The sequence below is a fragment of the Marmota marmota genome, unplaced genomic scaffold, assembly GCF_001458135.2.
Source record: "Marmota marmota marmota unplaced genomic scaffold, marMar, whole genome shotgun sequence".
NCBI lineage: Eukaryota > Metazoa > Chordata > Mammalia > Rodentia > Sciuridae > Marmota > Marmota marmota.
The window spans coordinates 5,743,063-5,759,746 of NW_026000222.1; the positions used below are offsets into that span (position 1 = coordinate 5,743,063).

Below are 16,684 nucleotides of genomic sequence, written 5' to 3' on the forward strand. Positions count from 1 at the left end.
TCACGCTATGGGGGACTGGGGTACAGAGAATCACCTCGCACACTGGAGGACAGCTGCCCAAAGGCCAACATGACAAAGTAACTTGGGCTGGACAGAGCTCTGGGAGATTCATGGTCACAGTGACAGCGAAAGCCATGGTAACAAGGAATACTGAGAGGGAGGCTGCAGAACACGGGCTAGGCCTGCCACAAAGCTCTTCAATGCTCGGAGGCATCCTGCAGTGGGGAGGATGAATGCAGCCGGGACTCTCACATCCAGACTCCTCCCCCAGGCTCCTCAGGAACACAAAGGCTCCGCCCGCCTCCCAGCTGTGGTGCTCACAGGGAGCACTGGGAGAGGAAGCTGCCACCTCCTTCCCCGGCACTCACTCCCCCCTCCAGGTCCTGTGCTGGCCAGTCCCGCCCCCTGCCTCTCCACATGCTGATCCCTGCCTGACTGCCTGTCCCTGTTGCCCTGATGCTCCCAAGTCCATCTTTCAAGACTCAGCCTGCCCCCTCCTGGAAGCCCCCTGTTCTCTTCCCCCCAGCACCCTCCCTGACAGAGGAGGTTCATCGACCCCCTTGGCGCTCCCATAACACCCAGAACAAGCTGCAGCCCTTGACCTGCCAGGCGCCCAACATCACACCCTCACTGGCCAGCCATCTCCCGCGGAGCTCTTGATCTGCACAACAGCGGGTCTGGCACACTCTGTAAAGGCACTGATTAACTGATGCTCCACTAGGAAAAGGTGGAGGATGACTGGGGCTGCCAGGGTCGCTCTTCCCCTATTCTGGAGAGAGAAGGCACAGGGATTCTGGCAAACACCCACCCAGCACCTCCTATGTGCCAGGAGCTCCTAAGACCCTGATTCAGCTCGAGGGGCACAGCGCCCGAGACACTGCTCTCCTGGGACAGGCTACAGCCACAGGACCCCCTGGGCCAGTTAGTTCCAGGTTCTCTCAGGACACACAAAGCTCTGTCTCTTGCTTCTGTTTCAGGTTCTGTCTCCCAGATGCTTTATAGTCGAGCAGTGCCGAGGCTCCCAGAAATCCGCCATGCTACTTTAAACCTGAGCCCTTGCACATTCTGTCTCCTCTTCCAGGTGCCTTCGCTGCCTTCTGCCATCTGTAAAACTCCTACTGATCCTTCAAAACACATCACTGCCTCCAGGAAGCATCCTGGCTCCTCTCCCAGGTGGGGCTGTCACCCCAACCCTCCACACCCCTTGTCTATCTTGTGGTGATCACATCTGTCCTCCTATAACAAACCATGAGCTCTATGGGAGCAGAGCCATCTCAGTCCCTGGGGACTCAAATACAGCGCTTTGTGTGCCGTAGGTGCAATTCCATCTCTTCCTTCTCCCTAGTGAGAGCCACATTTCAATAGCTTAAAACCGCCCAGGTAGGTAATTTACTCCCAGTGGTGCATGTATCATTATTGAGCCCCAGAAAATCCCATCTTACTTTATACATGATAGGGATTACACCCCGGTTCTATCTGAAGACTAACTAGAAGACAGGCTCTGGGGTAAGAAAGAGATCGTTGACCTTTCTGCTCACATGGTGATGGCCGTGCATAAACATGTCTCTGCCACCTCCCGTCCTCACCTCCTGCAGCAGACCCGGGCACACACATGAAGTGTGCTGATCACCCAGCCTGCTGCGGTCCAGAGGGGCTCAGAAGTGCACAAGGGCAGGATGGCAGGAGCTTGGCTTGACGGAAAAGACAGACCAAGCAAAGGAGGTCGGAGCTCTCGTGCTTCCCGAAGGATCTCAGACTGGCTCTGGGAGGAGGGCAGAGGGTGATGTCGGGAGGAACTTACCACAATGATGTTCTCATGCTCCTGGGTGGTCAAGTTTGTGTTCTAAAGGAGAGAATGGAGAAAGGAGGAGGAAAACAACATTAAGAAATCAATATACTTGGATTTCAAAGGTCCACAGGTCACTTTTTCTTTTGTTTTGTGGGGCAGGGACTGGAACCCAGAGTCTCGTGCACACCAGGCAAGCCCTCTGCCGCCTGCTGAGCTACCTCCCCAGCCCAGCTGTCTCTTCCTAATTCCAGAGATCAGAACACCCCCATGGCAGGGCTCAGAGCGGGAGAAGTCCAGGGAGGACTGAGTCCGCGTCCGTGTTTCACAACCACGTGCCCTGGAGGACGGTCGGCTCTCCGTGAGAGTCAAGTTTCCAGGGGGCGAGTGGGGATCCTGCTAAGCACACCTCCTGAGGCTGCCGTGAGAGGACGTGGCGCTTGCGACAGCGATGCTGCCTAGAGCTGGAAGGCAGGTTGGGACACACAGAGAAGCACCTTCTGTGAGTCTCAACTCCGTGCCGGGCAGTCTTTCAGAGCAACATATACTTCGTTTGTTTACCAAGTATTGAACCCAGTGCTTAACCTATGAACTACATCCCCATCCCTTTTTTATTCAGACAGAGGGTCTCTCTAAGTTGCTTAGAGCCTTGCTAATTTGCTGAAGGCTGACTTTAAATTTTCAATCTTCCTGCCTCAGCCTCCCGAGCTGCTGGGATTACAGGTGTGCACGTGTCCAGCAACATACATTATTTCAGTAGTTCTCAAACTAGGTTCCCAAGAAACACTAGTGTGCCATGAGTGTGCTCAAGAGGTTTTAGCTAAGTTAATTCTAGCAGTTGAATTAGAAAAGCAAAATTAAGTTGAAAGTTTTAAACTTGCTGAAATTTTAGTTTCATCCTCTCTGATCTGCATCTGTGAAACAATCATGTACCTGCCATCCTGAGTGTCAACCAGGAAAGGGTAAAACTCAAGGCAGCCACTATTTTCTTTTTGGCAAAACTGTGGTGTGTCCTGTATTGTGAGTCTGTTCTGGTGTCCAGCGGCTTCCCTGGTGTCCACTCAGATTTCCCAACAGGTCCCCGTCCGCTGCTCATAAACCAACTATCCATCTGAGCAGTGCGGCAAGATGGACGGCCCTGGCATTCCAGAGGTTTAAGGTGTGCAGAGCTCTGAACCGGCTCCCACCAGCTAAGGCGGAGGACCGCCTGCAGGCAGGGGGTTCGCTTCTGCCTGGGATACGAGGGAGGCCAGCCCCAGGGTCGAGACAGCCTGACTGGAGAGGGCTGACTGTTGAGACCAGGAGCTGGGAACACACACGGAAGCTTTTTGGATTCTAACCCCTTTCCTCCTTTTGTGGGCGCAGTGGAGTCTGGGCAGCCTGTTTATGGTATAGTTAAGTATGGGTCATTTTTAGCTGGGAAAAGACAGCCTGGCTGTCTCTTCCTGTGACGAGCTTGCCGTGTCCCGGTCTGTGTGAGAGTTCTGCTGATCTTGCTTTATCAGGACAGGTTCTCCTTCTACCCGGCAGACTGACAGCTACCCAGGACTTGCAGAGGTGCTCACGTAACAGTGACGTGATTGGAACCTGCCTGTCCCGACTGGTAAGCCTTCATTTCCAGCCACTGAGCATAGCGGTCACCAATCCAGGGCTGGACTCCATATTTCAGGCTACCAAGGGCAACTACAGCCCTCTCCAGGAAGTCTGCGGTGACTCTGGATGCCATTCCCTGCATCCCAGCCACAGAGCAGCCCATGCAGTCTGCAGGGAGAATTCCCTCCTCCAGGGCCATTGCCACTCCAGGAGAAAAGAGCTCACTGAAGCCACCACCCGGGAGGGAGCACTTCGATCCCAAGCTAAGTGGCCACTCCACACTGACAACAGAGGCCCAGGAGGCTGGAGACGCCTGGCTTTGTTTTGCGGGTGGATGAATAATTCTTGGTCAGAACTGTCTGCTACCTTATAGTACCTGTCTCTCCAGAGCCTTCCATCTTCTGGCCAGCGTGGCAGTGCCGAAGCGTCTCCAAAGGAGGGCTTAGGGACAGCTTGAGTGAGGAGAGCACAGGCAGAATGCACCCATGCACTCCAACCCAAAGGCCCTCCCGGCCACCCTGTCTGGACACCTGGCTGAGGTGTGTACAGAGTCCAGATCAAAGCCAACTCACAGGACATTGAAAATGTGACCCCTGCTTAAAGGCACCCTGGACATCAGGCTTAGTGCCAGGGTTTTACGTGCACTGGATCCTCAATCCTGTGACACGGGTACTTGTCTCAGCCCCAACTTACAGGTGAAACCCTGGGCTCAGAGAGGTCTAATAACTTGTCCAAAGCCACCAGGCTACTGCTGGGGTGTGATCAGCTCTCCTGACTCCACAGCTCACAGCCGAACCACTCTCCTGTGTAGTCACGTCTCCCCAGCCCAGGTCTATGTGACATTTATGTGCCAGAGCATGATTCTAGCAATCAGGCTGAACTGGGAAGGACGTGGCCTGCCACCTCGCTGAGTGAGCCACGCTGTGGAGCTGCAGTTTGCTCCTCTGTGCACTTTAACACTCACCTGGCAGGATCCTGGGAGAATCCGGTAGGTCTGAGGGCCTGTCAAAGTGACCATCACAGACTATATGCCCAACACAACGTTAACGCCCCTCAGAGAACGTTAAGCTTTCTAGGAGGGGAGGCTGAGCCCATCTGCCTGAGGGGACGCCAGCCCTGCCCCTTGCCATGGGGGACACTGATCCCGGCTTGACACACAGTAGGTGTGCAGCACGTAGAAGTGTCTTTCACTTTCTTCCTTTAAATATTTTTATCTCTCTACTTGGGGGTCAGCAGACTCAGAAAGGTTGCCTTAAAGCCCAAGAGGAGCTGGCCACAGTGGCTACACCTGTGATCCCACTTGGGAGGCTGAGGTAGGAGGACCAAAGGTTCAGGACCACCTGAGCAAGATTCTGTCTCAAAATAAAAAAATAAAAGGACTGGGAATGTAGCTCAGTGGTAGAGGGTTCAAGCCAGTACCACAAAAATAAAACAAACAAATAAATGAATACATAAAATAAATCCCAAGAGGGCGGAAGGCCAAGGGGCATGTGGCTACTGGGAACACGCCTGAGGTGAGCTGGAACGCAGCCAGAGCGGGCAGCGAGGCCCGCCTGCCACCCTCGCCTCATCAGAACAGGCCTAGCTGATGTAATTTGACGGTGGTGTCGTGGTCCAGCCTGGTGAGGCTGGAGGGCTGGGCAATATGGCCTCCAGTCAGAGCCAGGCAGCCCCCACCACTGGGCTGAGCGGGTCACTCGGTGCCCTGGCCTCAGGCCACGGTCAGGGAGAAGGTGAGTGCCATAGGAGAAGCTGTGCATGTGGCCGTCGGCTTCAGCCTGGCCTATGAAAGGTGAGCTGTTCTCCCCTCTCTGGAGAAGTGTGAATGCAAGGCTGGCACTGGGCACGTGGTCTGGGAACTCAAGACCTTGGTGGCAATTCATTTCTGAGCCTGACTTTCCCCTTCTGCAGAGCAAGGCTGTCCCTCACCTGAGGACACGGCTGTGCCCTCCCCCTGCACCATCTCTGCTACCCACTCTCTACCTCCCAGCCCACCTCCTCCCAGCGAGGGACCCTCCGTTCAGCACTGCAGAGGCTCCTAACCCAGGGGCAGCAGCCTGGGCCTGCAGAGTGGGCAGCAGGACAGAGGGCAGAGGGTGCAGGAAGCTCACCAGGAGCTTGCAGCAGTGACCCAGGAGGGAGGGGGCCAGGGGACCACTCAGCTGGCTGTGACTTGTTCGACGCTGGGGTCATCAACTGCAGTGTGTCCCAGGGCCAGGCAGGTCAGGCAGACACACTGATGTCTGTAAGCTCAAAACAGCACCTGCTCCCACGTGCTCCCTCCTGAGCTCCGGCAGGACTGACCCATGATCACTCGGGCTCGACTGCACTCCAGGCCCACAACAGACCCTGGCAGGTGCACACACTCCCAGTGTAGGGCTGTCAGTGGGCCGAGGCACCGGGCTGCTGAGTGACCAGTGACAGCCCCAAACTGCAGCTGACTTTCTGACCGATTTTAAAGAAAACCTGGAAATTCTCATCTTGTTGTGAAATCTGATCTTAAACCTTTAGTGAGCTCAATGAAGCCTATCAGGAGGCTGCCTGGGTGACGGGGTAGAAAGCTGACAGAGGCCAGGAGGAGTGACTAGCGGGGCCGCAGGCACGTCACTCTCAGGAATGACCAGGTTTCCAAAGCCAGCACCTTGAACCTGGGGAACTCCGTTGCTGTGGCTGTCACTGCCACCAGCCCAGGACGAGTCTGCTCTGGGGGACTGGCAGGGGCAGCAGCTCTTCCCTCCTCCTGCTACACTCCCTGCGTGAAAGCAGCTGGACCAACACCCAGGACCATAGGGTGGGAGCCGCTCACTCCCTCTGCAACAGGAGAGGACGCTCCTGGGAGCAGCCATGGCGTCCGCTTCTGGGACAGGGCTGGTGCTCAGTGGAGGTGAGGCAAATGGCTTACAAGGGGACAGGGGTGCAAAATCAAGCCAGGGGAGCGCCTTACTTCTGAGAGCAGTTTTGAGACAATTTCCAGTGGGGCTTGGTTGATGGAGTCATCCTGCAGGGGGGATGTGAGGGCCATGTCCACCAGCGTCCGAATCTCCTTCAAGACAACTTCCCAACGGCTTGGGTTACTCAGGACTTTCTTGTACTTGTAAATCTTTTTCTGGGTGGGAGAGAGAAAGAGACAGCACATCACTGAATTGAGGAGGGCAGAAGACACAAGCTGATCAAAGAATCCCGAGCATTAGACTGCGCAAAGACCCTTGGGAGGGACCACCCTCCCCATAACGAGGGGACACCTGAAGAAAGGAACAGCTTCATCGAAGACCAGGCGCGCCTGCAGACAGTCAGCTCCAACACTGGAAGAGCATTTCCCACACTGTTCCCACAATAATTCCAAACGGCCAACGAAGGGGCTTTCTTTGAGTCAAAGGCACTGCTTCTGCAGATCCTAGGAGGTCCCTGGACAGTGGTGTTCAGCCACAGAACATGACAGCCCGGATGAGGGCCAGGACTTTGAGCCCGGTCAGGCGGGGCCGAGCCCGAGGCTGAGCATCCACCTGGAGAGAGACAGGAGCAGCTCACCTCTGCTCAGCACCAGCTCCCAAGGCCAGAGTGGCTGGGTGGGGGCTGCTGCCTGCACCTGAGGCAGAGTCGGTTCCGCCCTCTGACATCATGGAAACAGAGCGGGTGTGGCGGAGGCCCCAGCCGAGCGCTCCCTCCACACCGTCTCCACGGCGGCCTGCCCCACTGCCCACTTGCCTGGAGTCTGCCTGGATGAACTCCTTCATTAAGCGTGCCACTCCTTGGGGAAAGCCTAATTTTAGTGTCACTGAGCCAACAACCAGCTGGGGTGGCTTGTCACAGTTTCTGAGACAAAGTCTGAATGGGGGAAAGGGGAAGGAGGGGGGGGGAGGGTCCCCTACTGATAGAGGCTCCAACAGAAGCTAGCAGGCCACAGGGTCTGAGGACACGGTATCAGCAAGGAAGTACTGGGAACATGCTCCATGTCACACGAACAGCCGGCACTGGGCGCGGCGTCCCCGGAACAGGCGCCCCTTCTATAAACTGGGCATGAAGATGCCTCTCAGGCCCTTTCAGTGTGTAACCCGTGTAAACCCTGCACCCACGCGGGCCGTTCCTGCCGCAAGTGCAGTCCAGGCGGGACGGCCGGCACCAACAGGAAGAGCTCTGATGCCCATTCATCTCTGAAAACCTCGAGGCCGTGAAACACACCCCACAGCAGTGAAAGCACGCTCCCCTTTCCTCCCTCCATGTTTTTACGCCCCATGCTTGTCCGGGGCCTCTGGGTCGCTCGTCATGCCCCCCTGTGGCCCACACAGACGGGCATCAGGTGTGCTTCTCCCCCTCATCGCCGGATCTTGCCTCTAGCTCCCTTCTTCCTCATTCTCCCTGTCCTTCCGCCTGTCCACCCGCCCCCTTGCTCTCCTCTTCCACGCTCCTGGCCTCAGTGCTCTTTGCCCGCTCCCCCATTCTGCATGGGGATGAGGAAAGGGGCCCGAGGCCAGCAGGGAGGCAAGACGGCAGTGTGCATCAGGAGGGGTGGGGCGGGAGGTCGGGACAGCTACCGAGCTTCAGGTCCTCAGGGACTGTCAGGAGCGCACAGCAAGCTCTGCTGGGGTGAACCAGCGGTGGGCAGGAGCGCTGGTCAGACTCCGCTACTTTAACAACAAGACACGTCTGGCTCGCCGAGGCTTCTCTGGAACCATAACCAGCAGCCTTCCTGGTGACCAGCACCTGAGCTGCCCCGCCCCGGTGTGGGGAGCAGAGCGCTGCTGTAAAACAGATCAGACACGGCCCAGTCAAGGACCCAGCCCACTCCAGGAGAGGACGGCTCCCCAAGCCCAGAGCCTGTGGTCTTAGTTTGTGCCCAGAGATCGGCTTAATTTTTAAATGACAGTGAAATGGTCACAAAAATTTACCGACTGTGAAGAGCCCAAAGCTACTTATTGGGACTGGAATCTTCCCACAGAATGTTCCAGATCTGAGCATGGCCTGAGCTCTCAGAGCCCTCTCTGCCGATCAGCCGTGACTTACTTCTGAAAGAATAATGACTTCATTCTTTTTTGTGAAGATGATGCACACTCATTAAAAAAAAATTAAACATACCGAAAAGCACAAAGGAGGAAGACAGACTCAAAAGGCCTCCACAATCCTACAATCCAGAAACAGCCGTCATGATGTCAGGTGAGCGTCCTCCTAGGCAACGTTCACGTACACTCTGCAGAGTGTGACCAACTGTGGGACTGGCAGCTGCCACTGCAGCCTCCCACACTCCACAGAGACTCGGAGGCCTCCTGTCCGAGGCAAGGCAGGCCTGCACGACACCTGCACCAGTGTGGCTTCAGGGACCAGCCCCACTGTCAAAGACCCAGCCTTAGCACTCATCGGGGGCCTCCTCAGAGCAGGAAGGACAACGGCTTCCTGGCTCTGTGGGTGTCTGAGCCCTGGCTTCAGGGCAGCATTCCCAGTCGGGCACTGCCCCTGGTGAGCTGGTACGACGTGCCCGGCACGGTGCTAAGTTGACAAGCATTGTCTCATTCAGCTCTCACAATGATCCTATGAGCCAGGGAATGGCCATAGGTTAAGCCCCGTGGAAGCAGACCCTAAAGCAAGAGACTGAGCACAAATGGCTTATGACTTGTGAAGTGGTAGGGTGGATGGAAGGGGATGAGGCCCAGGAACAACCCCATGAGGCTCTGAAATCTGGGTGCCAGTAACCAGAGAGAGGAGGAGCCAGGGACGGGCTGTGGGAACAGCAGGCAGGGGCTGCACCGTGACGTCACAGATCTAGAGTAAGGGCAGGCCACTGTTTCAAAAGAGGCTCTGAGCCATGGCTTGGGCAGCCTGTCCAGGGCCACAAGGCCCTGCCACTTCTCGGGTGACAAATTAGCATATCTCTTCCCAGGAACTCTGATGAGCTCACCAGGCGATGAATCATGCTCTCAGCTTGGCAACATGGTCCTCCCCCAGCCCTCTCTGCCAGCGGGGGGTGGCCTTGTAGTTTGTCTGGTGTGGCTCCCATGGACACCAGACCCCTGTGAGCTGGGAGGTTGGGTGGACAGGGGCCTTGGAACAGCCTTGTGGCTGGTCACACAACAGGTGTGAGGTACAAGGGAGCAGACTAAGTAGGGTTGGCAAAGTACAACGTGTGGCTCCCTCAGCCCAGCACCTGCCTGTAGTCCCATGAGGACAGATGGCCTTACGTTCTTTAAGAGTTGTGACATAAAAATAAAAACCATAAAAAATAAAGAATATGCAACAGAAATTGAATGTGGCCCACAAATATGTGCTATATGGACTTTTATAGAAAAAGTTTGCCCGGCCTTGGCTCACAAAGTCAAATCTCTGCCCAGGAGTGATCGTGAAAAAAGATGCATGAGGTCATCAGCCCCCAGGCAGAGGCAAGTTAAAACACAAAGACACACCACCTCACCCTTGCCAGGACAGCTGCAGTCAAAAAGATAATACCAAGTGTTGGCGATGATGTGGAGAAATGGGGCCCTTGTGCTCTGCTGCAGGGAAGGTAAACTGGGCACATGTTCACAGCTTCTTAAAACACTAAACATAAGCTTCTCACGTGGCTCAGCCATTCTGTTCAGGGAATCTGCCCAAGAGAACAAAGACCTGCCCACAGAACTACTCCCATGCCCATCAATGAACGAGCAGGTAAATAAGACCAGGTACAGCCGACAGACAGTGCTCCCAACACAAAGGACAGAGCTCACGACGCTGCATCGTGGGTGAGCCTCATGAGTAAAAGAAGCCAGACACAAAGGACATACTGTAGATTCCTTTTTATGGAATGTCTAGAAAAAGCAAATTTGTAGGCAGAGAGTGGCCCAGTCGCTGCCCAGGGTTGAGGAATGGCAACAGGGATTAAATGACAAATAAGCACAAAGACATCTCTGGGTGTGTGATGGGCACGACTCTAAATTTACTAACACACAAATTCCACATTTACAAGTTTTATGGGATGTAAATTATGCCTCCAACAGGCTATTTTCTAAAATGACATCTTAGGGTGTAGACGTAGAGGTCATCAGACAAAGCAAAGGCCAGCAGGTTTGGTGTTGAAGAGTACAGGATTTGAAGCAGACTTTGGCTCAAATCTGTGCTTTATTTCATCCACCCACCCACCCATCTGTCAGTCAGTCACTCATCTATCCATTCACCATCCATTCATCCACACATCTCCCCACCCACCCACCCACCTATCCTCCATCCAATCGCCCAACAGGCTATTTGGCACCATCCATTACGATAGGCCAAGCACTGTGCTAAATACTAAGGACACCGAGGGCGAGCACAGCAGACAGGCCCTGGTGCTCGTGAAACTTACAGTCTGACTTGCACCTCAGTTTCTTTATCTGCAGAGCAGGAAAAGAGTAACTACTGTCAAAGGCTTGCCGTGATTATCCACGAAACATGTATCCATAAAACATGTATGCATTCCTGGATAAGTAGCAACTAATCACCTACCCCGGCCGGGAGTGAGCAGTCCAGAGCAGGCAGGACTCGGAGGGTTCCCAGAATCTGTGACTCAGTCCCATAGCTAACGACAAACAGAGGCAGCAGGAAGAGCCTCCTGCTTCCCGTCTGGCAGAGCCAGCCACTCCATTGCTGTCCTCACCCTCTCCGCTTGTCAGGGAAGGGACGTTACCTGGGCAACACCCGCCATCTCTCTGGTAACAGCTCCCGCGGCAGAAGCAGGCACAGACTCCAGAATTCTCAGGCCTGGGAAAGCGGAGCTTGTGGGTTTTCCTCGGGAGGCAAGCTGTCAACAGGAACGTGCCCCTCGCCAGGAGAGGCGTGGCTCAGAATGTACTGGAAGCAGGCCTCGCGAGGATGGGGCTGCGGCTCTGCTGCGTGGTGCAGCCTCTGAGGCTCGCACACACACCAGCACGCATGCTCCCACCTGTCAGGGAGAGGACGCCACACGGATGCTTGTGGAGCTGCGGAGGGGAGGAGGACCCCGCAGACAGGAGGCGGCAGGAGTCACGGCCTGGCTTTGACTATCTCCCCAGGGCAGGTCCTGGGTCCCAGAGCAGAGCTCCGGTCAGAAAGCCACTGGCCCAGGGACTGCTACCAAAGAACTTCACTAGAGTGAGCTAAGACTAACATCCAGTGCCATGCCACGCTAGGCACACGCAGTTGCTAGTGGCCATCACACTGGATGACACAGAGAACACTTCCATCACTGTGGAAAGTTCCATTGGGCAGTGCTGCCCTGTGGAAAGGTCCAGCCCCGAGTCACTCTATTTTATAAAGCGGCAGTTTGCCGTGAATAACTCCCTTTTGAGTCCAAGTGCCAAGGTAAAATGAGTCTACTCCTTGTTTGTACAAGTAAACAGCCACCATCTGCCCAGCACAACCTTAAGCACAAACTGGTAAGTACGTTAATCGTGCTAATAGATGCTGACCACCTGTGAACTTAATGGAACTGAATTACAAGTAGATGGATGAGTGGGCATACCAGACCCCTAGCAGAGAAACCAGGCCCACAAGCTTCTCGGTCTCACCAGCTGTAACCCGCTCTCGAGACCTATAACCCCAAGACTGGTTATGGTGGCACCCACTGACCCTCATTAGACCATCTGGCAAACATCACGAGGGTGACAGGCCACAAACCCGGGGCTCTGTGGTGGTGTTTCAGCTCGGCTCTGTCTCCCCGTCCCGGCGGCCCACTTGGAAACCGCCTCCCTCCAAGGCCCCCTAGCATACGTCCCTCACCCTGACAGTCTGCTTCCCGGTGGATGCTCACTGGTGGTTATCTGACCTGACCACCTGGAGTGACTTGTGCCTTAGGATCCACTCTGGCCTTGGCTTTTCAGTGGAACCTGTGGCCACCCAGACCCCATCTTAGCCTTTCTGTAGCCCACACACACCATTGTGTGAACTCAGTGTCACAGGTGCTAGTAATTAGGGCTGGAACAAAAGAACTTGTCACTGCCTGCCTTATGGCCACAAAGTGACCCATGAGTACTCAGTGGATTGCTACTGATGGAAGAGGTCCACGCAGTTTGTGAACTTCTTGTTATTCAATAAATTCTAACACTGTGAAGACACAATGGTGTCCAGTCTAGTGAGTGGCATACCTTGCCATACAACATGTCTCGAAGTCTTGGGGTGCCCTCTGTCACCACACCCCAGGGGCCCAGCTACTCTCTCCTGCCTCTCCCCATCACTGCTGAGGGCCACTGTGTGCATTAGCACAAGGCTCCTGTACACCCCCTCAGGTGGGGACTCCTGTAAGGTCCACCAAGGTTTGGTACCCTCAAATGGGCCTTGCACACCCAGGCAGAGGACTGGCTGGTCAACATCCCTGGCCTTCCTGACTCAAGAGGCGCTCTGTCTGGGCATGTGGCTCGTGCAGTAGTCTGCGGTCTCTGCCAAGCCAGCGGCTTTCACAGCCCGGCCTCTTGGGCACGGGTGCATTTTGGCCTTGTCTCCCCCACTCCGGGTATTTTATTGGTGCACTGCAGCTGTGCCTGATGATGGCAGCTGTTGTCACATTACCGTACATCACACAACAGAACTATGATTTGGCCAAATTCCTCCCCAGCACTCCCCACCGCCCCTCTTTTGCCTTCTCCTCTATGGAGCTCTCCCTGGTTTTCATGAGCTCCACCCCCACTTTTCTTTTCCTTTTTCTTCTCTAGCTTCCACACAGGAGAGAAAATGTATGACCCTTGACCCTTTAAGTTTGGCTTAATATAATGGTCTCTAGTTCCATTAATTTTCCTGCAAGTGCCATGATTTCATTTTTCTTTTTAGCTGAATAAAATTCCACTGTGTCTAGGAATCACATTTCCTTTATCCATTCATCTTTTGACAGACACTGAGGCTGGTTCCATAGTTTGGCTATTGTGATTTGCGATGCTATAAACATGGGCAGGCGTGCATCATTGTAGTAAGATGCCTTTAAAAAATCAGGAAAAATACCAAGGAGTGGTATAGCTGGGGCATATCATTCCTAGTCTTTTGAAGAACTGATTTCCATAGTGGTTGTGCTAATTTACAGTCCCATCAATAGTGTAAAGTGTTCCTTTTTCTCCACACCCTCTCCAGCATTTATTATTATTTGTATTCTTGATGACTGCCGTTCTGACTGGTAGGGAATGACATTTCAGTGTAGTTTTGACTTGCATTTCCTTAACTGCTAATGATGTTGAATGTTTTTTCATATATTTATTGGCCATTTTTATTTCTTCTTTTGAGAAGTGTCTGTTTAATTCCATTTGCCCATTTATTAGTTAGGCTATTTGATTTTTAAGTTTTTTGAGTTCTTTGTATATTTTAGATATTAATCCTCTGTCTGAAGAGTGGCTAGCAAAGATTTGCTCCCATTCTGTGGGCTCTCTCTGCACATTCCTAATTGTTTCCTTTGCTGTGCAGAAGTTGTTCCATTTATTAACTCTTGGCATCATTTCCTGAGCTCTCAATAGGGGTCCGATTGGGAAAGTCGTTGCCTGTGTCTAAAGGCTGGAGTGTTGACCCTGTGTTTTCTTCTAGGAGTTGCATAGTATCTGGTCTAATTCCAAGGTCTTTGATCCATTTTGAGGTGATTTTTGTGCAGGGTGAGAGAAGGGTCTAGCTTTATTCTTCTACATATGTTGTCCCAGCACCATTTGTTAAAAATGTAAGTTTCTGGCCCTTTTGTCTAGGATTAGATGACTGCACCTGTTTGGGTTTGTCTATCTTCTATTCTCTACCACTGGTCTGTTGTCCGTTTTTATGCCAGGACCTTGCAGTTTTTGTTACTAGAGCTCTGTAGTATATTTTGATGTCAGGTATTGGGATGCTTCTAGCATTGCCTTTATTTTTTTAGTTGTAGATGGACACAATACCATATATTTAAGCTTTAGGTGGACACAATATCTTTATTTTATTTTTATGTGGTGCTGAGGATAGAACCCAGTGCCTCACGCATGCCAGGCAAGCGCGCTCTACCACTGAGCCATGACCCCAGACTCCAGCATTGCTCTTCTGACTTAGAATTGCTTTGACTACTCTTCTTCCAAATGATTTAGAACTGTTTTTTCTAGTTGTGTGAAGAATGTTGTTGGTCATTGGATAGCACTAAATCTGTACATCGCTTTTGGTATATGGCCATTTTAACAATATTCATTCTGCCTGTCCATGAACATGAAAGATCTTTCCCTCTCTGAGGTCTTCTTCAATTTTTTTTGTATTTTATTTTTTATATTTTATTCAGAGACAGGGTCTCTGAATAAATGAGACGGGGTCTCATTGAGTTGCTTAGGGCCTCTTTTTCTTTTTTGCTAAGGCTGGCTTTGAACTTTTGATCCTCCTGCCTCTGCCTCCTGAGCTGCTGAGATTACAGGTGTGAGCCACCATGCCCGGCCTGTTCCTAGTTTTTATTTGTTTTGTGAGGTTATTGTGAACAGAACTGTTTTCCTGATTTCTCAGCAGATTCATTGTTGGTATACAGGAAAGCTATTGATTTTTGTATGTTGATTTTGTAACCTGCTCCTTTGCTGAATTTCTTTATTAACTCTAGCAGTCTTTAGGTGGGGTTTTTTGGATCTTCTACATATATGCTCATATCATCTGCAAACAGTGATAACCTGACTTCTCCCTTTTCTAATTTTAACCCTTTTATTTCCTTCTCTTGCTGAACTACTCTGGCTAGAATTTCTAGCACTATATTAATTAGGAATGGTGAGAGGGGATATATCTGTCCCAGATTTTAAAAGAAATGCTTTCAGTTTACTCCTCACTATGACGTTGGCTTTGGGTTTTTCATATATAGGTAGGTTCCATCTATCCCTAGTGCCTTCAGTTTTTTTTCTTTTTTAAATCAGAATGGGTACTGAGTTTTGTGAGGCCTTCTCTGTATATACTGAGTGACTAAGTAATTTTTGTCTTTATTTCTATTTATGTGATGAATTACATTTACTGGTTTGCATGTGAAACCATCCCTGCATCTCTGGAATAAAACCAACTTGGTCATGATATACAATCTTCTTAATATATTGGTGAACACAATAGCTAATATTAAGTACTTTTGCATCTAAGTTAACCAGGGATACTGATCTATAATTTTCTTTCCTTGGTGTGTCCTTATCTGGTATGCGTGTGGTACTGGCTTCATAGAATAAATCTGGAAGTGTTCCATCCCTTTTTATTTTATGGACTAATTTGAGGAGCATTAGCATTATTTCTTCTTTAAAGATCTTGTAGATTTCAGCTGAGAATCCATCCATCTGGTCTTGGGCTTTTCTTTGTTGGGAGGCTTTTTATACTGTTTTTGGTCTGTTTAGATTTTCTATGTCCTCTTGATTCAATTTTGGCAGATATTATTTGTCTAGAAATGTATCCATTTCTTCAAAGTTTTCTAATTGGAGTATAAGTTTTCAAAATTAGAAATTAAAACCAAAAACCCTTCAGAAACTACATAAACACATGGAGACTGAACAACACACTTTGAGTGATGAATGGGTGATAGAAGAAATCAGGGGAGAAATTTAAAAAATTCTTGGACTTAAATAAGAATAGTGATACAACATACTAGAACCTCTGAGACACTATGAAGGCAGTTCTAAAAGGAAAGGTTATAGCTAATAGTGCTCTGATAAGTGCACTAAGATCAGATCTAATAGTGATCTGATAAGAGGCAGGAGTTTCATATTTGCTGAGCTGCTTTGTGCTGGCCTTCTTTTTATGACTCCAGAATGGCTTCCCTTAATCCTTCCCTTAAATCCTTTTGGCATCAAAGACCACTGTTTTGACCTCAGAGATGACAAAGGCCTTGTGACTGTTCCACGTGTACCCCCAAACGACCCATCTGGCCCCAGGTCTTCATCATTAATTCAAGACAAGATTATCTCTGCACAGAGATGCCAAGGGTCACATGCAACTTTACACAGGAGAACTTTACACAGCAGAACCGGAAGGCATTCATACACCTAACTGAGGGGTTTAAGTAATTACAAGATGCTCACCTTACACCTACATTATATCACACCTACAAATCAATACCCTCAGATCTCATTCTAAAAGAAATATTGTAAATGCATGTTTTTGTTTTTGTTGTTGTTACAGACTGGGCTGTCTGTTCTATAAATGTTCTGAGATTAGACCGGCTCTTACATGCACATACATGGACACACACCACACCACACTCCCACTGCCCACACACATGCCACACACACACACACACACAGTTGAGGTAAAATTCACATACCACAAAATTAACCACTGATCATTTTTTAAAGAGTTGGATTCAGGCACCCTTAGTGTTCACACAATGTTGTGTACCCTTGGTCCCAAAGGAAGCTCTGTGCCCCAAGCAGCATTCCCTGCTCCCCCCCCCGC

The 16,684-nt window shown here is 51.4% G+C and overlaps 1 protein-coding gene across 3 annotated transcripts in view; it reads right to left on the reverse strand.

Annotated features, from left to right (window-relative positions):
• The window catches only part of LOC107150872 (c-Maf inducing protein), a 199,920-nt gene that overhangs the window by 38,172 nt on the left and 145,064 nt on the right, over positions 1–16,684 (reverse strand). For 2 of the 3 annotated variants that reach the window (XM_048792682.1, XM_015496024.2), the window contains exons 4-5: positions 6,324–6,485; positions 1,802–1,843 (exon numbers count right to left, since the gene is read on the reverse strand). In XM_048792682.1, coding sequence (XP_048648639.1) covers positions 1,802–1,843; positions 6,324–6,485 — 204 coding nt within the window. Of the gene's footprint in view, positions 1–1,801; positions 1,844–6,323; positions 6,486–11,006; positions 11,243–16,684 lie in introns of those variants that run through there. The other variant, XM_048792683.1, reaches the window with a different exon arrangement.